Genomic DNA, 23,292 nt, shown 5'->3' with positions numbered 1-23,292 from the left:
CAGGACACAAAAAACCATGAATAAGAAAAAATCAGCTGATTTTTACAAAACAATTCATTCAAATATAACTATTGTTAACATTGTTACAATTGATAGCACCTCTAAATAAAATAATATTTTAATAATTATCATAATTTTTTAATGCAATAAAAATAATTATTATATTTAATAAGAAGAATAAATAATAAAACATTTTATTATCATTGATGTATTTCTTATTACTATTATTAAATGTAATCAAAAATAATTTTCACATTTAATAATAATTATTAATGCCATCATATTTATTATGTTCAAGTCAATCTAAATTATTTTCATATCAAATAATAATAACGTACTTAATATTATTAATCTAAATAATTATTCTTAATGATAATAAATTATCTTTATTGTTTTATAGTTATCATGTTAGAGTTTAATGTAAATAATTGTTAAACTTAATAATCATCTTATTTTAATATTACTACGACTACTATTAGTATTATATTTATTATAATAAATGTAATCAAAATGTTGATTATATTTAAGAAGAGCTATTATAATTATTATTATTATTATAATATAATATAGTTATGTCTAATAAACAGAGGGAACTGAAGCTGCTCTTTTCTCTGGTTGGGTTTTTACACAATAATAAAACTACATTAAATGATATAAAATCATTTTTTGCCTCTTTGTGTTTCAGTGAAAACCCCAAACATCTGAACGTTTCCTGACAGTAAAAGTGAAGGTTTGACTCACAGCTCTATAGATTTCAGCAACCAGAACAGACCCACCTTGACCTTTCCGTTGACCAGCGCCGCCAGGTTCCCCGGGTGGTCGGCGTTCCTGATGTCGATGTCGTGCGGCGACACGAACAGCTTCCTGTTTCTGCGGCAGAAGAACTGCAGCTCCGTCAGGCCGACCTGCAGCGCGTTGCCCCAGTTGGACAGGATCTCCATGGTAACGTACAGCGCAGGGGGGACGTCTGCCGGCTGCGGCGGCGGCTCTCTCTGCAACGCCGACAGAGCTGGTCACATCAGGCAGAGCGGATCGGTTCCAGACCGGCAGCGCGTGCCGCTGACTCACCGGCTGCTTGGAGAGGTCTGGGTTCTGGCCAGGTTCTGCTTCCAGCTGCTCCAGGGCCTTTAGGAGCCTCTGCTGCTGCCTGCACAGAATCACAGAGGTCAGGCTGGGCTCGGTGCCCCGCAGGACGCCAGCGGCGTGAGACGGACCTGGGGCCCAGCAGGGTGATCCTCTGCATCGCCACGGAGACGCCGCTGTCATCCTTCCCATGACCACCAGGGGGCTTCACGCTGTTGACCTCCTGGTGACCTTCAACCTGAAGGAGAGGAGAGGGTCAGCATGACGCCACTTCCTACGCAACATGCTGATAAATCACTGCATGGTTTGACGATTAATTATTGATTATTAGCTTAAAATTAGCTCCATCTGGGGGCGTGCCGTGGTGGCGTAGCGGTTAGCGCGACCCGTATTTGGAGGCCTTGAGTCCTCGACGGGGCCGTCGCGGGTTTGACTCCCGGACCCGACGACATTTGCCGCATGTCTTCCCCCCTCTCCTTCCCCGTTTCCTGTCAGCCTACTGTCATATAAGGGGCACTAGAGCCCACAGAAAGACCCCTGGAGGGGTAAAAAAATAAATAAAAAAATAATTAGCTCCATCTGCTAGTAGGGCGTCTCTCTCTTCTTCAATGGAACGAAGCTGCTCCACCCCAGAGCTGGGTACTAACCAGTTACATTTACTTGAGTACATTTTTCACTTTCCTATAACTCTTGACATTGGTGTTTGTATTTCTTGGTTATATATCTTATAAATGATGGTAGTTACTTGTTTGTTGGGTAGGTTTTATTTTATTTTTCCTTGCTGTAATTGTGTATTATATATATATTTGTATATAATGAAAAAAACACTACATTTAGCTCCAAACGACAAACTACGTAAAACCGTCTGTTTGGACGCCATCCAGCAGAGGGCGCCGCTGGTCATCCTGAGCGGAGCCAGAGACAGAAACAAAAATGGCGGACGGCATTTCAGGACGGGAAAGATGAACGGTCCAAACAGTTTTTTAACAGGGTTAGAAAAACAACTTTATGCTGTTCTGTTTGTGAATATAAACTCCTTCAGTTTCACCTTCTAATAGCGCTTCATTCATGACGGAGCTCCGTTAACGTCTCACTCAAATGTTACTGATGTGACAGAAAAAATGAACATGATGCAAAGTTGATTTTGAGAACTACATTGAGTTAATGCTTTCATGGAGAAAAGTTTTAACTTTCCTTTCAGAGAAACAACAGTCTGTGTGAACATCTCTGTATTCACAGGGAATTATGTTTTTCATATATTACATTATTTTATTTTTCTATTCAGCAACCTTAGAGTTTTGTGTCTTGTTATATTTTTTAAAAATATGTCTGGGTTTAATGTGAGAAAACCACGATTTAATGTTTATTCAAGCAGTATTTAATTATGCTGACTCAAAATAATGTTAAAATTCTTTTTTTTAATTCAACATATGATGAAAACAATTATTCATTTGTTATGGAAATAGACTCCAGTTTTTAAGAAAATTACCACCTATCAATTAATCAGAAGTCATTTCATAAGATCTGTCAACTTTATATTAACTTATTGATCAACAACGTGCATCCATAGTTTCTACTCAAAGGGTGGAAGATTGACGCCCAGCGACGCCCTGCTGTGTCTGTCAGTGTGTGTCTGTCAGTGTGTGTCTGTCAGTGTGTGTGTGTGTCTGTTAGTCAGTGTGTGTCTGTCAGTCAGTGTGTGTGTGTGTCTGTTAGTCAGTGTGTGTCAGTCAGTGTGTGTCAGTCAGTGTGTGTGTGTCTGTCAGTGTGTGTGTGTGTCAGTCAGTGTGTGTGTGTCTGTCTGTCAGTGTGTTTTTGTCAGTGTGTGTGTGTCTGTCAGTGTGTGTGTGTGTGTCAGTCAGTGTGTGTGTGTCTGTTAGTCAGTGTGTGTCAGTCAGTGTGTGTGTGTGTCAGACCGTGCTGTGGCTGCCGGCTCCCTGCCCAGGGCTGCAGTTCTCTCTCTGCATGGCGTCCCGGACGCTGCAGAAAACCTGGGCTGAGTCTCGCTCCTCAGCTGAAGCCTTCCTGGCTGCTGACAGCGGCCGCTCTGCCCGACTCCTCGGCCCTGAAACACAAAACAAACGACCTATTAATGCAAATTTATCTAAACTTTCCCTCCACATTTTATAATGGAATAGAACAGCAGCATCGCACAACAAGTTCCAAAAGCGTTAATAATATATATAAAATCATAATTAACAATAGCAACAATAGGAACAATAGAGTTTAAATGTAAGCCTCATATTAAAACTCTCACTCTGTCCCTCCCAGCTTGAAGGCGGCCTGTCTAACGTTTTGCTTTTCACCAACAACGGCCTGGTGGGAACAAACGAGTCGCTGCTTTCTCTCCTCCTCGCAGACAGAGAACGCTCAATCTTACGCCCTAAAGAAAGAGGAAAATATTTCAGAATAAGCATCATTTATTTCAATCCAAGACAAACTGCTACTGGTAATCCAACATCTGAAAAGTTTTATTATGGTCATGAAGGTTCCCAGTTTGGGATTTAAATGATTCATCTGCTCAGTTTCTTTTCCAAGGGGCAAAAAGTTCCAATAATCTGTGAAGGATCAGAAGTTCAGAGGTTGAGCCTTTTATCTCCTATTATTACAACCTTTTTCTCTTATTTCAACTTTTCTCATATATTACTTTATTCTCGTACTATTATGACTTTTTGTATTTTGACTTTTGCTTCACATTATTTTTACTTTTTCCCCGTAATATTAATTTATTCTCTTAAGACTTTTTTCTCACAAGTTTAATTTATTTATTCTCATAATTTAAATTAATGTTTTTCTAGCCTTGCTCTAATTTCCCGGTGAGTCGGTCCTTGTTTTCAAAAATCACTTCAGGTTTCTGTTGAACGATTCCTCACCTTGGAAATAAAAGGATCATCTCTAAAGCCTCATTAGAACCCAATTTGGACCCAGTCGTCGTTTCTCTAGGCTCCAGCTGCAGCTACCTTTATGCGAGGGTCCAAAGTCCAGAACAATGAGGTCGGCAGGGTCGAACGGACTGCTGGTCTCGCTCTTCCGTGAGCTGTTGGAGGATTTGGAGAGCGGCAGGCCGAGCTCATCCAGGCTCTCGGTGCTCTCCTCCCTCTCTATCTGCTCCTCGATCCACTCCTCGTCCGACTCCTCCCCCGCCGAGCCTCGGCTGCTCCGCCGCATGCTGACCTCCAGGCTCCGACGCAAAACCTGCTCCAGAACCGCAGACGTTTGGCTGAACATCAGAACGCTCGAGCATGCACCCAAGCAGCGCTGCAGCTGAACTGTCTGAAAACACGAACCAAATTCAGTCGGTTCCTCACCTTCACCTCCTCCAGGCTGAGGAGAACCTTCTCGCTGTGTTCCGGGTTGGCCGGGCCGCCCTGGACCTCCGGCCTGCAGCTGAAGGAGCGCTGAAGCTTGGAGGAATCTCTACATGGCGAGCGCTGGCCGGACCTCTGCACGCAACACCGGGGATGGAAGAAAGACAGGAAAATGGAGGAGATAGAGATGCTAATTAGGACAGACAGTTGCATCTCAGGCGCGGCTCTTCCTCTAAATAAAACACGACGCCGTCACAGGGAATCTCCCGTCTACCTCCATGTTTACGCTTTCATACGGCTCGAAATCCTCAGAGTAGCGTAAATCAGGGGAGAGTTTCACTCTCAGGCCGTCCTCTGTCCGGATCTCAACAGATTCCTGCATGAAGAGGAGATGAACGTCTGAACACAGCCGGAGAGAAACCAGGGACATTTCAAACTAGAAAGTACTACACTTTACGTTCTACGCTGTATGTTCTACGCTGTATGTTCTACGCTGCACTTTCTACGCTTTACGTTCTACGCTGTATGTTCTACGCTTTACGTTCTACGCTGTACGTTCTACGCTGTACTTTCTACACTGTACGTTCTACGCTTTACGTTCTACGCTGTACTTTCTACGCTGTACTTTCTACGCTGTACGTTCTACGCTTTACGTTCTACGCTTTACGTTCTACGCTGTACTTTCTACGCTGTACTTTCTACGCTGTACGTTCTACGCTTTACATTCTACGCTTTACATTCTACGCTGTACTTTCTACGCTGTACTTTCTACGCTGTACGTTCTACGCTTTACATTCTACGCTTTACGTTCTACGCTGTATGTTCTACGCTATACTTTCTACGCTGTACGTTCTACGCTGTAATTTCTACGCTGTATGTTCTACGCTTTACGTTCTACGCTGTACTTTTCTAGTTTAACTCCAGTCATTTTATTATGATGTGTTGCTATTCTTACTTGAGTAAAATTTCTGTAACTTCACTGAATGAAGAAAAAGCTTAATTTTCTTCATTAAACTAAAATATTTTATTTTAATAAAATATTCACCAGAAACACACCTGCAGTTTTAATTAAAGTTTCATAAGTTTTTTTGTTTTTTTTTGAAAGAAACTGATTTGGAAAAAAGTTTCTTCTGCCTGATTTTTGTTATTTTGTAATAGTTTTCACTTTTTGACTGTAAAACACAAAAATTTCCACATAATTTTATAGTTTTAGTCCGTCTGATGATGTAATTTTTAAATGTTAAATGATGGACATTTTGATCAGTTACTCGTTTGAGTCGTTTCTCACCAAATACTGTTTTTCTCTTACTTTAGTCATTTCTTGGGCGGATACTTTTTACTTTTCTTGCCTAAAGTTTTTGGCTCCTCTACTCACTTCTGTCTTTGACTTTTGGATTTTGCACCAGGGTTAAAATAGTTTGAACTTTTTCATACTTTGGTTCATTTTCAGGTGCAGAAGTATTGTACTGTGATTACCTCAGTTACGTAATGAATATTTTCAAAAAACATATTAATTGTTGAACAACCAGCTGACTGGAGTTTTCTCCAAACTTTTGCTGTCGTCATTCAGCGTAAGAGTGAGGAGTACGGAGCGCCGTAATCTGCCAACAAATGACCTTAATTGCTTATTTCACATCAGTTCGAAAGGCTAATCAATAGATTCATAAACAAAAAACAAACGATATTACATCTACAGTTTCAGTATGTTTTAGTTTTATAAACATACATTGTGATTCTAGTAAGTTACAGATTTTTCTCATTATTTACAGTTTTTATTTATTTCAGTTCACAAAAATGCTTTCTCTCTTTCCGTGTTGGTTATCTGGTTAGTTTTAGTTAACTGTAGTAACCTTGGTTCGTACCTGCACCCATTCCTTCCTGCGGACGCGTTCCGGCGCCGTCTGACTCCTCTTCCGGCTCGTCTCAGGTCCCAGAATCCCGCTGTGCGCGGCTAGCTGGTGGGCGCTCCTGCAGACGTCTGCAGATGAGTCAGAGAGGAGCATGACTTCATCCACAGAGAACAGGAAACAGCGTCGCTAATGCAGACGGTGGTCAGCGCAGAAAGGAAGGAGCAGAAGGAAATGAAAAGCTGTCTCTATCGTTGATTCACCGGGCCGGCGCTCAGAGCCGGGCAGCCATCAGAACCGGGTCCATATGCTGCAGGACAGCAGCCGTGAAAACAGACAGCAGCTCCTGCTTCAGGCAGCAACGCCACAGAGCAGCATGAGGTTTACACACACCTCAAACTTTAAACAACCTCTCATTATGCTGCCATTTAGCAAACAGAAATGATTTGAGTTAATCTACCTGGCCTAAAACAAGACTGTGATAAAAAAGGACAGCAGTCTGTTCATAAATCTATTTCTATCAGATAGAAAAGGTAAATGTAACTCCTGTTAAAGCAGCAGCCGGACCTGCAGCCCTCTGGTCCGGCAGAGAGCAGGCGGTTCTGGAAGCCTTGCTGTTCCTCCGACTCGCCTCGGCGTTCGCTCCATTAAAGTAAATGGAAAATCCTTCCTCCAGCCGCTCCAGCTCCACCTCCCGCCGACCTTTCACCCTGAGGCGCCGCAGAGCTCTGGTCAGAGAAATAACATCAACTTTAGGTAATTAACTAACTGAATCCTAACTGCAACATTTTTAATCAAGTCAATTACAGTGGAAAATATTAAAAAGTAATATATATATATACTGTATATATATCGCCTTTATATATATACAGTATATACAGTATATACAGTATATATATATACAGTATATAAAGGCGATTAAGTGAGCTACAATTTTTATCACCTTAAAAGCTACATAATTATTTAAATGAAATTCTGGCTCTGAAAATAATCCAACATGATTCTGTAGCAGAACCTTGCTGAAGCATTTATGCATAGTAATATAAAAAATCTGAATAATTAATAAAAATAAAATATAAATCTAAAGAAAATCATATTTATAAATAGTTTATTATATGCTAAAAATTATTTAAAATTTATATTTTATAAAGAAAATTCCTAGACAGACAGACATTTTTTTCTGGAGGAATACTGTTCCTGTATTTTCATACGTTCACATTCATGCGTCGTTCCTAAGAGGAGAAACAACCAGGCGCCACCAACAGTCATGAAGTCGAGCATCTGTGTGAAATCCAAGCCGACCTTCAGTCAAACTTCACCTGTTTTTCTGCTGGAGGCCGATTAAATATTCATCCAGAGTTTCATCCGCAGCAGAGGCCAGCTCCGCCTCTCGGCACGCTTTTCTCCCCTTTAACCACAGAAACACAACGAAGGAAACTATTCACCCTAATTCACTCATTCATATTCACCATACAGGTAAGTTCTGTGGAGCACAATGTCTACAGACTCAGGCTGAATGACTGGATGATGATTACAGAAAGAAATCTGACAGGAAGAGCAGAAAGAATGTGTTATAGCACTAAAACCTTAAAGTTTTATGGCTTTAATTTGGTTATTTTAATGTTGGCAACATCAAAACAGAATCATTAATTTAAGGTAAAAGAAATGAAAGAAAGCAGGAAGTGCTGAATCACACCAAAACACAAACATCAGTCATGATGCGTTGAGGTTCAAGCTGCTTCCTGTGGTAAACCCAGAATAAAACCCGAAACCATCAAAATAAGCTTCAGCAGCTTCCAGAAGATTCAACGTTTTTATCACATTACAACCAAACCTGAAGGGATTTTCTTCAGATTTAATGCATTTAAAGCACAGCTGTGAAGTTTAAGGAAAATGATACTCGGTTTATAATTTTTCATACAAATTAAAACCAGAAAGTGTGGCAGGTAATTATTTTCTGTCAGGGCCGGCCCAAGCCTTTTTGGGGCCCAAAAGCCAGCATGTCAGCATCAGATGCGTCATCATTCCTAAGCTCCTCTGTGTGTGCAACATACCTGCTATCATTAGCATCATTTGTACTTAGCTTACATCATCTCAGAGCTATTATGGATTTTAATTTTAACCTTACAGGAGTAGCAAACTAAAAACATAACTATCTGAATTTTGAAATGCAGAGTGGTATTTAAGTGTCCCACATTATTTTCATTATTTGAAAGTAACATCAGCTGGTAAACTCTAAGTTTACAGAAAACACATTTGAAATCGTATATTTTCCCAGAGGGCAGCTGCCATCAACAGGAAGAAATTAACCATTATTTGTACAACAACTATAAGAACAATGTGGAAACTGTTCTTCCATGTATAATAGCACTTAGTTTGTATGAGTCAATGTTATTTTTAACATGAATACATTTATTTTATCATGCTACAGCGGTGCTTTTGGGGGCCCCCTGGTGGTGTGGAGGTCCCAAGCAGCCGCTTAACCTGCATATGAATCGGGCCGGCCCTGTTCCAACATGTTAAAGGTATATTAATACTTTTTTGCTAAATATTTAACATCATAATAGTCACCTGAAACCCATGCTATGTGATTCTTACAACCATAACACATGACAATGGAAATAAATCAAAGGTCTTACTCAGTTTCTATTAGGCTAATAGTTACAGCATCTGAAGCGTCAGGAGAGAGTAGAAGAAAGAAATTAGGTGTTAGTGATAGAGAACAGATACCAAGGCATGCATCAGTGCATTGATCCCTGGTTGGATCATAGAGAATGAGGAGTAATAATCTAAAATCAGGCCAACAGTCACCTGGTTATCCATGGTGTCCTGCAGCTGCTGGAGGATCCCGCATCCTGCCAGCCGGAGATCATGGAGGTTTCTGTAATAACCGGAGCTCAGTCTGGTTCTCCCTGCAGGAGGAGACAGAATAAAACCCCAAGGTGAACCACGGCCGGAGCCCTGAATTCAACCTGAATTTAACGGCTTCATGTGGGAGGCATCGACGCTGCTTCGCTAGCATCAGCACATCTGGTCAGCCCGACCCTGAACGAGCATTTTCCTCACAGCTGGCGGCTCATGACGCGTTTTCACCATTAATAAAACCTGATTTATTTACAAATACAACCAAGCTTTTTTCTGTTTGTTTACCGGGTTTCATTTATTACACATTAAATCTGACAGGCGAGGTTAAAACCTGTTAGCAAACAGCTAGCGCTGCAGCTAATAACAACCTGAACACCCAACAGCTCTAAATGTTCATAAAAACCCAAATATAACTTCACTGTTTCCGCTCTGATAAACATAGAAGTACTTACAAGATATAGAAAGCCTAACTTTATCCGTCAAATAAATCCCGAGTTTTTTATTTTATTTTTTAACGTCTCGTGTGTTGGTCGGTTACCAGGAGAGATTTCAGCCAATCAGAAGAGCCGCATCAGCGTTGGACACGCCCACCGACGCTCCCGGCGCCAGCGGTACAAATTCATATCTATGGATGATATGAACCATTCATCCATACAGATGGATGAATGGATGGATGCTGCACACCTCTCAACCATCCAACCATCTGATTGTGTTCCATCCATCCATCCATCCATCCATTCATCCATCCATCCATCCATCCAGTATAAACTCATCCAGGCCTTTAAGGTCAAAAATTCAACACTGTTTTTATTTATTATAAATCAGTACATTTCTTATAAAAAGTGGGCTTGAAATAAAACCATATTAGATGTAAACCAAACAGATCAGGAAGTGGCCACCATCTTCATGACGTCACATCCTCTTCACCACCCAGCAGGTCTAATTCAGCTCAGTCTGAACAGTAATCATGTGTTTAGCATCGATCTGTGCAAAGCATTCAAGTACAGCAAATCAGCGGGCCGTTGGTCTGAGCAGCCAGCGCCAGCAGCATTAGTATTCGCATTATTCATTTTTTATTTATCTTTTACTTTGGAAACTCCTGCCTGAGTTTCTGCATAAATTACCCACAAATCCTAGCTTTTAGTTCCTGCAGAAGAAGAAAGCCGACGTCTCTCTGCTGTCTTTGAAAGATGGTGGACATCAACGTCAGGAGAAAAAAAATAAAAACAGGATGAGGCTGGTACCATGGAAACGACCTCGATTTGAAACCAATAAAAATTAATCCTCCCGTCTTCAAATTAAACATTTGAGCAGCAAACATTTTTGTCATTTCACTGCAAAAACAAAATATTACCAAATGATTTTTGGTCTAGTTTCTGGCAAATATATTATTACAACAAGTAACTTTTCAGCTATTTATAGGAGCTTGTTTTATGTCAATAATTCCTTAATATTGATGAAAAGGTTCTAGTTCCACTGCTACGTTATTTCACCTATAACATGAGAAAATGTCTCGTTAAAAGTGAAATAATCTGCCACTCACTTGTCTCATTTCAACTGTAATAATATTTGTACTAGAAACTAAACCAGGAATGAGTGGAAAGATTTCATTTCTGCAGTTAAACCTGAAAATTTATTTATTTTTAACCAACAGGTTTAGTTTTTGATTAAAGGAATATAACATCTGATGTTTTATTGCTTCAATTACAAACGTTGCACTGCAAAAACCAAATCTCACCAAGTATTTTAGGTTTAGTTTCTAGTGCAAATATCTTACTGCATTCAAAACAAGACAAAACTAACTTATAAAAAACTTGTCAGCAAAATGTAAAGGTTTGCTTAAAGATAATTCCTTAATATTGATGAAAACGTTCTGGTTCGACTGGCAGGTTATTTCACTTAAAACCTGGGAAAATGTCTTAAGTTAAATAATCTTCAACAGTTCATCAACATCAAGGCATTATTAACGTAAAACAAGCTCTTATTTCTTGCTGAAAAGTTACTTTTTTTTTTACATCGTACTAAAAAAATTTGCACCAGAAACTAGACAAAAAATACTTGGTAAAAGTTAGTATTTTTACAGTGTTTAAAGATTTTAATAAATGTTTCCAGAGGTTATGAAAGGTCAACCAGCTGGTCCGCATTGAGGAAATCAAACAAAATAAAAATACTGTGTCAATCAACTGTGCAGCAAAAATGTCTGTTATAATTTTAAAAACGTTTCCCAATGTGTCCACAAACAAATCCAAAAATAATTTGTATAAATTAATTTCACCATGTTTGTGCAGGTAAAATATTCCCTGTATACAAAGTCTGTTAGATTTTGTAAATGTTGGGGCCGATTGACCTTTGATCTCCTCATTTATTAATATTTATTAACGGCACAAACGTTGCACAAATATTTGACGCCAATTTACTTATATTTAAAGAAAGTGGGGAGAGAAAAACAAATCTAAGTGATGCTTCTGCGTCGAAATGCCAGAATTAAATCCAGAACCGATCAACCCTTCAGACACTGCGGCGCCAATCTGGAGCTGGACATGCGAGGAGATTTCAGCCCAAAACTTCACTGAGCAACGCAACAAATGGAGCCTGTTTACTGACTACAAACATGAGAGGATAAAACAATAACTTAAATAGAAGAAGTGCTTAAAAGAACAGAGCCCTTTGAAGAGGAGAAAACTGGAGCTCACTGCAAAAAAACACAATATCACCAATTAATGTCGCTCTAGTTTCTACTGGCACAAATAGCTACTTAAGCTTATCAAGATATAGGAGCTTGTTTTAAGTAAATAACTCATTAACATTGATAACAATGTACTGGATTATTTCACATAACATGGGAAAAAGTGAAATAATCTGCTAGTTTTTCCGTCTATATGAATGAATAATTGATTAAAAACAAGCTCATATCTTCATGAAAAGTTATTTTTAAGTTAGTTTTGTCCCATTTCAGGTGTACCAAGATATCTGCACTAAAAACCAGACAAAATATTTGGTAAGAAAGAAAACAAATCAACTGATTAATTAGATTAATCATGATTAATCGATTACTACAATAATCGATTAATCATGATTAATCATTTCAGCAATATTTCAAATAAAACAAAACTGATTTAAGTAAAATTTCAGAAAGATATGAGCTTGTTTTCAGTAAAAAATAAAATCATTGATGTCAATGAAAAGGTACTGGATTATTTCAAAATGTCTGGCTATGAGTGAAATTATCTGTCAGTGAAAGTAATACTTTTTTCATCAATATTAAGAAACAACTGACTTAAAACAAGCTACAGAGTTTGTCTTAGTTCAAGCGTAGTAAAATATTTGCCGTTTTCTTTTTGTCTGGTAGAAACTGTACAAAAATACTCAGTAAAAAATAAGGAAAATAACTTCAATTAATCAGGTCAATTGTGATCAATTATTACAATAATCAAATAATTTATCACAATTAATCATTTCAGCCCTACTTAGGAAAAGACAAAACTGACTTCAGTAAAATTTCACCAGGATATGAGCTTGTTTTCAGTAAGTAATTCATTAAAACTGATAAGATGTAGTAGATTATTTCTCTTATTTCACTCATAAAATGTCTTCTTAACAGTGAAATTATCTGCCAATGGAATAAGCACATTTTCATTAATATTAATGAATTATATTGAGCTACAAAGTTAGGTATAAGCCAGTTTTCTCTTATTTCAGGCGTACTGAGACATTTGTAGTAGAAACTCGACCAAAATCAACGGGTGAGATTTTTTGTTTTTGCAGTGCAGGAACCGAACAGGAGCGAAACCGAAAGCTGAAATGGTAATACGAATAATTCCCAGAAGTCTGTTTCACTTATAGATCATTTTCTTCCCTCTGATAGAAATATCTGGCGTTTTGAGGTCAGTGGCCCCCCCACGTCTGTGCGCCACGGCTTCCCTCGGCGTCCAGCCCGTCTGAGGCGGGGCAGTCCGTCTCCTCGTCCCTCGTCAGCGCCGCCGTCTCCTTCTCTCGTTTCCGGCGCTCCAGCTCCCACTCCACGAAGGTGTCGAAGAGGCTGGGCCAGGCCTCGTCCTCGCTGTAGTTGCTCAGGTCCGGCCCGATGGCCTGCGTGAAGTTCAGGAACATGTTCCAGGTGTCTCTGGAGATGCCGCGCACGCCCGACGGGTTCTCGGCCAGGAAGTCGAGCCAGCGCTCCAGGACGGGCGGCGTGTCCTGCGTGAAGACGAGGCGCCACAGGGCGATGGCGATGTCGCGCTGCAGCGAGCGCTGGCCCTCGTCGGCGTCCAGGCCGAACTGGAAGGTGAAGCGGTACAGGTCCTTGAAGCTCTCCTCGCCCTGCGCCTCCAGCAGCAGGAAGGGGAAGCGGGAGCAGATGCCCTCGATGCCGTCCGCCCCGATGGCCTTACAGCCCTCCACAAACTCCTTCCTGATGGGGAGAAACCAGAGCAGAGGATGAGAGCAGGACACAAACCGTCTGCAACGTTCAGCTGGAAAACAACAGCAATGAAAAATTCACCACAAAATATTACAGCCAAAAACATGTTTGAAATTACCAGGGTGAAGTCATATTATAAGAAGAATTCAGTTATAATATTACGAAAATTAAGTTGTGCAACAATAACGCTGTAATGCTATGAGAATAAAGTTGTAGATTTATGTGAATAAAATGATAATATTACGAATAAAGTCGTAAAATTACAGGTAACATCATAATATTAAGAAATTAGTCAAAATTAGGAGAATGAAGTCATGAAATGACCAGATTGTTCAAAAACAGCAAAATGTACTGAAGAGGCTTTGGTTGGTTTTAAGGTAGAAAAAGTTTAACAGCAGCAAAAATGTTCAATTTTACTGTTTCTAAGATTAAACGACTTTTTAATGAATGTCCCAGAAAACATTACTAAGTTTTATCCAAATAAATAGCAGAAAAGCTGCTGGCTGTTCCTCCCACCAACAGCAGCCTGGAAAACTCGTCTTTCTTCATTTTAAGAAATAAAAATTAATCTCTGGGAACTTTGAAGTTTTCTGACATCAACAGTCCGAGCTTTTTATGCAGAAACATGGTGAAGTGCTTCAGTTAGCAGAGCTTAATAATGCAGCGCAAAATCCTCTGAATGAGAAGCAAGAGATGCAGCAGCTCTATTCACCTCGCTTCAGCAACTGGTGGGGGAGGGGCAACACAGAACAACTGTTTACATCTGATGTAAGAATCAACAGCAGCATCCAAATGAACCTGGACCTCAGCTAAAAAAGCAACATCTTAATCACCAGGCGGGAAAAATGCAACAATAATTTGAGTTTTTATAGTTTTTTTTTTAAGTTAAAACGTTCTAGTTCCAATAAAACAATAAAATGCAAGATAAATTAAAATAAGCTCAATCGTTTCCATTTGCAAGATTTCTTTCCGAGTTTTAGACGGTAAATTTTTGGGCTCTGGATTTATTCTGCATGATGAGCAACAGAGAAAATAACGGAGATTTTAAATGATTTAGGAGCAAATTTAGCGCATCAGTCCATCACACTTCACCGTAACTGGGTTTAAATAGTTTTAGGTCTAAACAGTTTTGGGTCTAAACAGTTCTGGGCGGTGGAGGCGCCCGGCGGTGGAGGCGCCTGCCGCGTTTTAAAGTTAAAAAATTTACAAAATTGACAGTAAATGTAAAAATACCACCAGGTTATTGGAAGACATTTTCAACAAATGGCTTAACACAAACATAAAATAAGCAAACAAGCAGAGCTCAGCCTGGCGGGGTGTAATTAAAGCATGGGTGCCCGCCAGGCTGATGAAACCCAGGGAAACCCGCTAAAATGACCTCGGCGCCGTACCGTGTAAACTTGCACATGGTGGCTGCCTGAAACTTCCAGGCCAGAACCAGAACCCGGAACTCGGCTGGGTCGACGCAGAGGTCGTTGCAGAACCGCTCCATGCCCTCCTCCAAGATGGCGTCCTCCAGCTCGTCCTTGTAGCACACGAACAGCTCGTCGATGCGCGCCATGGACAGCCCGTCGCCGTCCTCCCTGCACGGCTCCCTCATGGCGGCGGAGATGACGGGCATCTCCATGGTAACCTCTAAGGCCTTGGTGCCATTCAGCAGCTCGCTGGTGGATTTGCCAGAGGGGGCGCTGCAGTCGTCTTTGTGCACGCTGCCGCTGGCGCTGTCGACTCGCTTGTGGGACTTGGACGCACTGTCCTTATCTCCGCTCTTGCTGCCCAGAGACGACGTCGGGTTCTTACACTTGGTGACACACTGGCCCATGTCTCTCGTCTCTGTCCACCTCGACGTCAGTCCCCGTCCGAACCGCCCAGACACCTCTTCTCTAGCCGGACGAGGTGCCTCAACATACCCTCAGGCCTGCGAGACAAACAGGTGCATGCTGGGAATCTCTACAGTCAATCTCTTTATTCAATCAGAGTAAAAAACAACAGACCTACCTTTCCCAGATCTACCAAAGCTTCAACTGTCGAACCTAAAAACCCTGAAAGAGAAAAGGAGAAAAACATCAACTTCACTGAATTAAGGTCTGGGCTTGGACTATGCCATTCTAACCCTTTGATCTATCCTATTATTTAATTTCTCTTTGTGATCAATAAAGTATTTTTTGAATCTCTCTGGCTGGATGCAAGTTTGGACAATAAATAAATAATAATATATATCACAATAAACATGTGATCAATGTCTGATAGAACCGCACAGCATTCTGGGAGATGTAGGCAGAGGAAAGACTAGTCATTGCTAGCTAAGCTAGGTGGTAGCATCAACTCTCTCGCTCTTTGGTTGCCTAGCAACAACCTGCTGTGTAACTGGGCAGAGGCAGATTAATGCTTAAAAATTAAAACAGCTTAGAGTGAAAACTGTGAATGAAACAGGAAGGATTTGGTTTTTCACATATTTCAAACAAAAAGTGTAATAATTATCAACACGCTGATATGAAACAATTATTTAGTGTTACTGTTTTCAGCCTTATTGTTTACAGAGATTCAACATGGAGGGCAAGCAGGCCAGAGACCGTCACCATAACGATTCTGCTGGACAAGAAATTATTAACAAACAGTAATATTGTTTTAACTGGAATAAAAATAAGGGCGTAATAATCCAGGTTTCCTGTTCTTGTACCAAACACTGAACACTGGAACTGGAAGACATTTTAAATATCCAAAACAAAACAACAAAAACTATAAGACAAAGTAAAAGAAACATTTAATGAAGTTGATGATGAAGTCTATGGAAACAAAGTAACTCTTCAGAAAAATAATCATCAGAATGGAAATTATTGAGATTATTTTAATTTATCATGTTCAGAGTAAATTTCTGTCAAAAAAATTAGAAATCTTGAGTTTGAGAAGTCAAAAATTTAGCTTGAAAAGATTTTTTTTCTAGAAAATTTCTGAAATTTATTTAAAAATTTCTGATGTTATTTAAAAATACTGCGATATATTTAATGTGTGGTGATGTAGCAAAAACAAAATCTGAATCATCTGAGATCAAAACAGAGGAATAACTACTTTTCTGTTTTATCTCCTGAAGGAGGAGAATCCTCCAAGTTTATGTCCCAGAAAAATATTAATATAGAAACTAAAATCTCATCCTCACATTGTCCATTAATCTGTTCGTCTCTTTGAAAGAATTGGTGGCTTTTAGTTGGATAATTTCTCTGTTAGAATTAGGCGTCTGATTCTCGCACTACCAGCAGTTCCTGATTTCTTTACCCAGAAAACAATCAGCCGAAATAAACAATGAGGATTTTAATATGTGCATTCCAGATTTCAGATCAGAACACAACGGCTTTGGGTAAACAGACAATAAAACGTAAATAATCCTATCTGTGGGATTATTATGGGATTAAATCACAACGTTCCCACGTTTTGGAGTGTTTTTCACCCACAGCAGCGACCCAAAGACTGTTTCTGTTTAAGTTCTTCGAGCTTCCTGGAGCCGTCAGCGTTTCGGCTCGTTCACCGAACAGATGATTCAGATTTTCCTCGGCGGGTTCTGGCCGCGCTCCAGACAAACGCAGATAAAGCCTGGAGTCATAAAACGGATTTTAATCATTAATGTTGCAACATGATGCTGGGAGTTTCCTGCGTTTAGATGTGGGTTTGCATCAAGGCCGGATTAATCATGTGGTTCCGCTGGTTGGACCTAATCCGTGATTCAGAGCCGTTCCTGGGAAACATTCTGCAACGAACCAATGAAACATCAAGATTGCTCAACTTTGGTTGCAAAAGTTCATCCAGAATACTTTTGCAACCAAAACATTTTATATTTTACCAAACCAAAACCACAAACCTTTCCACTTTGGTCAGATTGGATGAAGGATAGGGGTCAGAAATTATCGTTTATCATTAACTTCTTATGATGAGAACTTTATTGTCTCAATAAATTTATATTAAAGGGCCAGTATCATTTTTTAAAAAAATCTACTTTTTTGATCTTTTATTATGTTTTAATATTCTTCCCAATTCAAAAACTAACCTGGAGCATTGCCTCGATGTTTAAGAAATCCTCTAATCACCATAGCAACCATTCAGTTGTTAAAACGCCTGGATGGACCTAGCCCCGCCTTCAAGGCGCAGCTCCTCCCCCACTCAGCTCCTTCAGACTAGCCAGCAGCAATTAGCAAACATCTGCTGAGCTCATTATAGGAGCTGCTGCTCAGAGCATCGCTGGTAAAAACATTAAAGGGTTAATAGAGGAGCCATGTTGGGACAACTTCCTGGAGGCGGAGCTTCAGAAAGAGCAGGAGTTTTAAAGAGACAGAGGCCCAATTTCAAGGTGTAAAATCAGGAAGTCAAATTTCTTTTAAGTCATATTTTATATATAAAGATGTTTTATAACAACTGAAGGTAACCATTACTTGACTATGTTATAATATGGCACTTTGTACCTGGAAAACACCTAATGCTGCCCCTTTATGTTAAATTAAAAACAAACTGACAATATTATCAGAAATGCTATTTTTATCATTTTCTCCATGAGAGCATAAAAAAATATCAGTAAATGTGAAAACATGATTTAATGCAGTCACTGTGTGCAGCTTGGATTATATAAATGACTCTTAGTTAAGTGTCTTTTGTCCTGAAGAAGCCAGATTTAAATCAAATGTTTTGTTCTAGAACAGTATTTGTGCCTGCAGTTACCTAAAGAAAAAACCTTTTCCATCTTAGCTTATTAGACTGACTGACATTAAATACATTAAAAACTGGTGTTTTTGTGAGCCTGCTGCTTTATTAGTTTTATTATTAATGTTAGGTAAATTGAATCTAAAAGAATCTAACTCTCTTGTCTTTCTTGTGTTTGTTAAATCTGTCTCAATAGGTGTTTAAACCTGACAATTAAATTAGATATAATTTCAGATTTTTGTACTTAAAATTAAGCTATTAATGTCACAGGTTAATTTTCTAAGATAAAGAAAATGATTTTTTAGGAATGCACAGATCTAAAAACTGATAAAAGTATTGATATTTGATATTACATCTGGCTCAGCCATATTTACCAATATTTTACTTGATTAATCGTCATAATAATTAATAGATTCCTTTATTACTAAAATAATTGATAACATTAATCAGTTTGTTTACTTATTCATTGCAGAAAAGATGTGAAGTTTGAGGCTGAAAATCTGAATTTATTCTGGGATTAAAGAACAAGGAGACAGTTTTCCATTCAGTTGACTTCAGAAAGCTGGACGTGTTTTTTAACATAAGGTAACAGAAAGGGAGTCATATCATGTAAAACTGATGATAAGCATTTATTACTCGCATCTTTTAGGGAACTGTTGGGCTGTAATCACAGTCGGTGTGTTTCAGCTGAATGAGACGAAGATGATGATGATACTTACATAAAGTCTTTCAGAGGGCATCGTCTTTCAAATCTGCTCCATCATTGCGACCTTGATATCAGCAATGCTGCAAAGACACATTATCTTGTCGTCATAAGCAGAACGGGACACCTCATCATTCCCAAACCTGCAGGGAATATTTCCCTCTGGATGTCATTTAGCCACAGTTCAACCCTAAACCTCTCCAAAAAACATTATTACTGGTTTAAATCTGACTTACAGTGTGGTTTTGAGAAATCTTCTATGTCTCAAGTTTGAGGTTTCCTTCCTAACATCTTACACATTTCTTAGCTCAAGCACATGCTATTAATTACACATCAAGTTGCTGTTAAAGCTCAGCTCTAGTCTGTTTTGGATTAAAAGTGGTTTGGTCCATTCCTGATACACAGAAGCGGTCCAAGACCAAGTTACCAGGGGGCCCAGGAACCGATCTTATAGCTCAATCAAATTTGCAGTTTTTAAAAATTACATTACAGTTTTTAAAAATACTTTTTTCCCCCAATGGGCTTCCATAGTTTAGGGTAACCATCTAGTTTCACAGTTTGAATCTAGTTGGACTTTGAATTTATGTCAACTCCCAGAAGGAATGATTGAAATAAATATTTGCTATCATTAGTAATTTCTTTGGAAAAAAATTAGAAAAATAAAACAAATCAGATTTGATATGAAAAATAAGACCTTATTTTTAAGGTATATAGCTCAGCGTTTACAGGCATGGGGCCCAGAACAAAATAAATCAAAGGATAGCATTTCATCACTTAACATTAGGTGAGACAGAGTCACTAGTATGAGCTCTGATCTAGAGATGAAAACTGTGATTCTGTCTCAATACAACTGAAAAAGTGCAACACCTTCATTTTTTCCATTGTTAAACTAAAACTCAAACAGTAAAAAATGAAACTGGGACAAAAAGTAAAATAGAAATGTTTACAAATGTCATAAGAAATGAATTTAATAATTTCTCCTCAGTAGAGGAGCGCTGGCCTCCCGTTGGCCCCCTTCTAGAAACGCCAATGCAGATACATTTAAAGGTATCCAGGATAACCTGCAGTGATCAATGCACCGGGCATGTAGAGACAAGTCTGCCTCAGTCCTGAACTGGCCAGGCTGGACGTCTGGAGGCCTACTTTTATCCACAACAAACCAGCACCATGCAACTCATCCAGACATCAGTTTAACCGGATTAGCTGGTCTGAAATCTGTCCGAGTCAAAGCACAGTTTCAATGTCAACATTTAACATCTGCAATACTGCTGTCAGCGGCTCACTTTTATCAGAAATCATATTTTACGTCGTTTTAGGAAGTTAAGATTGGTTTAAAAAGGAAACAGACGAGCAAAACCGAGTGATTCTAACAGCAAAAACAGTCCCAAATGAGATGGAAACAGCGCCTTTAATCCGATGTAAAGGCGACACTCTATGCTGTTACGAGCTAAATTAGTTATTACTCGCTGAGGAGCTGCTGATCAATAATCCATGATTGGTCAGGAGGACATTTAAACATCTCCATCTGAAGAGCCTGGCCCAGGCGGCGACGCAGCTACAGCTTAGCCTCGGCTAAGCTAGCTCCTTAGCGGCTCGCAAATATCCGACAGAAAAAGACTCACCTTTCCGGAAAATTACGTGTTGAGTGGTTTCAATGTACATCATTCCGAAAAAGAGGGTTAAAAAAAGAAACAAAGAAGTTAAATAAGTTGGTCGAAACCCCGAAGTGGAGCAAAAACTCGTAGAGAGCTAGCTAACTAGCGGGGACAGCAGGCGAAAGAAAACTTTAACACCAAAGTTGATTATTTTTCTGTTTCAGGGGAAAAAAATACGCGAAAACGCCGAGAGTCGGAGTTTGTCTTCGAGTCCATTTGGAGTCGAGTTCAGTGTGAGAAAAGAGAAACTCGGAGTAACGCTGCTTATTTCTTTGTGCTTCCCCTTCTAGTCATTGAGCGCAGCAACATTAGAGACATTTTCCTGCATCACTTCCTGCCTCCAGCAGCCAACAGCTGATCTCCATCCAACAGGGCCGAGCACCCACAATCTGGGGCCCGGTTCTCTCTGGCACCTTCCTGGGTTCTAATAGTTAGAGGTTACATAGTTTAGTTTAATTTAGTTGTGACTTTTTGTTTGTTTAATTCAGTTAGTTATAATTGGTTTTGTAGAGTGTGTTTGCTAGATTTGATTAAATATTATGTAGTCTTTAAGTTTATTTTTTTATTCGTTGTAATAGTAGCTTTAGTTTTTTCTGCATTTTTAAAGTGCAGAATGCAAGAAGGTCAAAGTATTGTGCATATGTATACACTGATTATTATTGAACAACCAACTGACTCTGGTAAGCTTCCTCTTAGCAAGCTCAATATTTGGGTCTAATCTCATTATTTAGTTTGGAGATAAATATTTAGCTAGAAAAATAGAGATTTATTTGAGAACTAAATATTTAATTTAAAACTAAATATCTACCTCCAATTTGGTAACTAAATATTTAGTTTCTTAACTAAATATTTAATTTGAAAGCTAAAAATTTAGTTTGTGACATAAATATTTAGCATATTTATATGTTAGGTTTAGAAAATAGAAATTTTGTAAGAAAAATACTTTTTACATTTGGAGTTAAAAATTTAGTCTACAAACTAAATATTTAGCTTAGACTTCAACATTTAGTTGTGTTCTAAGTAATCGGTTCCTAAAGTCTTTAATTGATATTTAGTTTACCTAAAGATTTATCTTGTTAATTAAATATTTATTTTGGAACTCTGAGATTCATAAATGTAGGAGTAATATAAGACTTTGAAAAATAAACACCCACATTTTTTTCTTTAAGACAGGCTACATAAACCAAATAATTGCTACTAGTATTTCACTGTGTAACTTCACACACAGCACCCCAGAAATTATGACACTAAATATACCCTTTGCTAATAATAAAGTATTTTTGAACTGAACTGAAATATATACACTTCTTATTTAATTACAATAATGCACAATAAATTACAATCTGCCATTTTATGTGGTAGGTAAAGCGTACCTTTTGAGAATAACAACTATTTATCCATCCATCCATCCATCCATCTTCTTCCGCTTATCCGAGGTCGGGTCGCGGGGGTAGCAGCTTCAGAAGGGAGGCCCAGACTTCCCTCTCCCCAGCCACTTCTTCTAGCTCCTCCGGGGGAATCCCGAGGCGTTCCCAGGCCAGCCGAGAGACATAGTCCCTCCAGCGTGTCCTGGGTCTTCCCCGGGGCCTCCTCCCGGTGGGACGTGCCCGGAACACCTCACCAGGGAGGCGTCTAGGAGGCATCCTGACCAGATGCCCGAGCCACCTCAACTGGCTCCTCTCGATGTGAAGGAGCAGCGGCTCTACTCTGAGTCCCTCCCGGATGACTGAGCTTCTCACCCTATCTCTAAGGGAGAGCCCAGCCACCCTACGGAGAAAACCCATTTCGGCCGCTTGTATCCGCGATCTCGTTCTTTCGGTCATGACCCAAAGCTCATGACCATAGATGAGGGTGGGAACGTAGATCGACCGGTAAATCGAGAGCTTCGCTTTTTGGCTCAGCTCTCTCTTCACCACGACGGACCGGTACAGCGCCCGCTTGACAGCAGACGCTGCGCCAATCCGCCTGTCGATCTCCCGCTCCCTTCTTCCCCCATTCGTGAACAAGATCCCGAGATACTTAAACTCCTCCACTTGGGGCAGGACACCCCCCCTGACCCGGAGAAGGCACTCTACCCTTTTCCGGCTCAAGACCATGGCCTCGGATTTGGAGGCACTGATCCTCATCCCGGCCGCGTCACACTCGGCTGCGAACCGCTCCAGCGAGAGCTGCAGATCACGATCTGATGAAGCCAAAAGGACCACATCGTCTGCAAAAAGCAGAGATGAGATCCTAAGGCCACCAAATCGGATCCCCTCAACACCTTGGCTGCGCCTAGAAATTCTGTCCATGAAAGTGATGAACAGAATCGGTGACAAAGGGCAGCCCTGGCGGAGTCCAACTCTCACCGGAAACGAGCCCGACTTACTGCCGGCAATGCGGACCAGACTCTGACACCGGTCATACAGGGACCTGACAGCCCGTATCAAAGGGCCCGGTACCCCATACTCCCAACTATTTACTTTTCATTATTTATATGTATCTTTTATTGGAAATACTCATTGAGATTAAAACTTATTTTCCAAGGGCTAAGAGACGGACATGTTGCTTTAATATATTGGGTGCTAATATGATCTCAATAGTTATAATTAATCATAAAACACAAAAACTTGTGATCTCCATAATCCATCAGATGGAGAATGAATGAAGTAATCAGGTGTGTTTTGATTTGGAGTGAGAAACACTTTCTGTTTCAGTGAAAGAAACTCAATTTAAGTCTCAGCTT

At 39.8% G+C, this 23,292-nt stretch overlaps 2 protein-coding genes across 7 annotated transcripts in view; both read right to left on the bottom strand.

The window, feature by feature from the left end:
* Positions 1 to 9,805, bottom strand: part of katnip (katanin interacting protein) — a 30,063-nt gene extending 20,258 nt beyond the window's left edge. For 4 of the 6 annotated variants that reach the window (XR_004340728.1, XR_004340729.1, XM_032573887.1 and 1 more), the window contains exons 1-13: positions 9,556 to 9,798; positions 9,050 to 9,150; positions 7,558 to 7,646; positions 6,806 to 6,966; positions 6,254 to 6,369; positions 4,666 to 4,767; positions 4,392 to 4,526; positions 4,044 to 4,278; positions 3,341 to 3,466; positions 3,000 to 3,148; positions 1,215 to 1,321; positions 1,069 to 1,147; positions 777 to 992 (exon numbers count right to left, since the gene is read on the bottom strand). Coding sequence is in view for 4 of the 6 variants with exons in the window: in XM_032573887.1 (XP_032429778.1) it covers positions 777 to 992; positions 1,069 to 1,147; positions 1,215 to 1,321; positions 3,000 to 3,148; positions 3,341 to 3,466; positions 4,044 to 4,278; positions 4,392 to 4,526; positions 4,666 to 4,767; positions 6,254 to 6,369; positions 6,806 to 6,966; positions 7,558 to 7,646; positions 9,050 to 9,061 (1,527 nt within the window). In the remaining 2 variants the exon portion in view is untranslated. Of the gene's footprint in view, positions 1 to 776; positions 993 to 1,068; positions 1,148 to 1,214; positions 1,322 to 2,999; positions 3,149 to 3,340; positions 3,467 to 4,043; positions 4,279 to 4,391; positions 4,527 to 4,665; positions 4,768 to 6,253; positions 6,370 to 6,805; positions 6,967 to 7,557; positions 7,647 to 9,049; positions 9,151 to 9,555 lie in introns of all 6 variants that reach the window. The other 2 variants (XM_032573890.1, XM_032573889.1) reach the window with 2 other exon arrangements.
* Positions 9,806 to 11,445: 1,640 nt separating this feature from the next.
* On the bottom strand, positions 11,446 to 20,921 carry dcun1d3 (defective in cullin neddylation 1 domain containing 3). Its single transcript, XM_032573900.1, has 5 exons — positions 20,535 to 20,921; positions 18,929 to 18,995; positions 15,522 to 15,565; positions 14,915 to 15,441; positions 11,446 to 13,514 (listed from the first exon to the last, which is right to left on the bottom strand). Exons 4-5 carry the CDS (start codon positions 15,343 to 15,345, stop codon positions 12,989 to 12,991), a joined length of 957 nt encoding a protein of 318 aa, XP_032429791.1. The 5' UTR covers positions 15,346 to 15,441; positions 15,522 to 15,565; positions 18,929 to 18,995; positions 20,535 to 20,921; the 3' UTR covers positions 11,446 to 12,988.
* Positions 20,922 to 23,292: the final 2,371 nt, after the last annotated feature.

Source organism: Xiphophorus hellerii, chromosome 10 (genome assembly GCF_003331165.1).
Source record: "Xiphophorus hellerii strain 12219 chromosome 10, Xiphophorus_hellerii-4.1, whole genome shotgun sequence".
NCBI lineage: Eukaryota > Metazoa > Chordata > Actinopteri > Cyprinodontiformes > Poeciliidae > Xiphophorus > Xiphophorus hellerii.
Note: the sequence above shows the minus strand (reverse complement) of the source record. Positions and strands in the feature narration are given on the sequence as shown.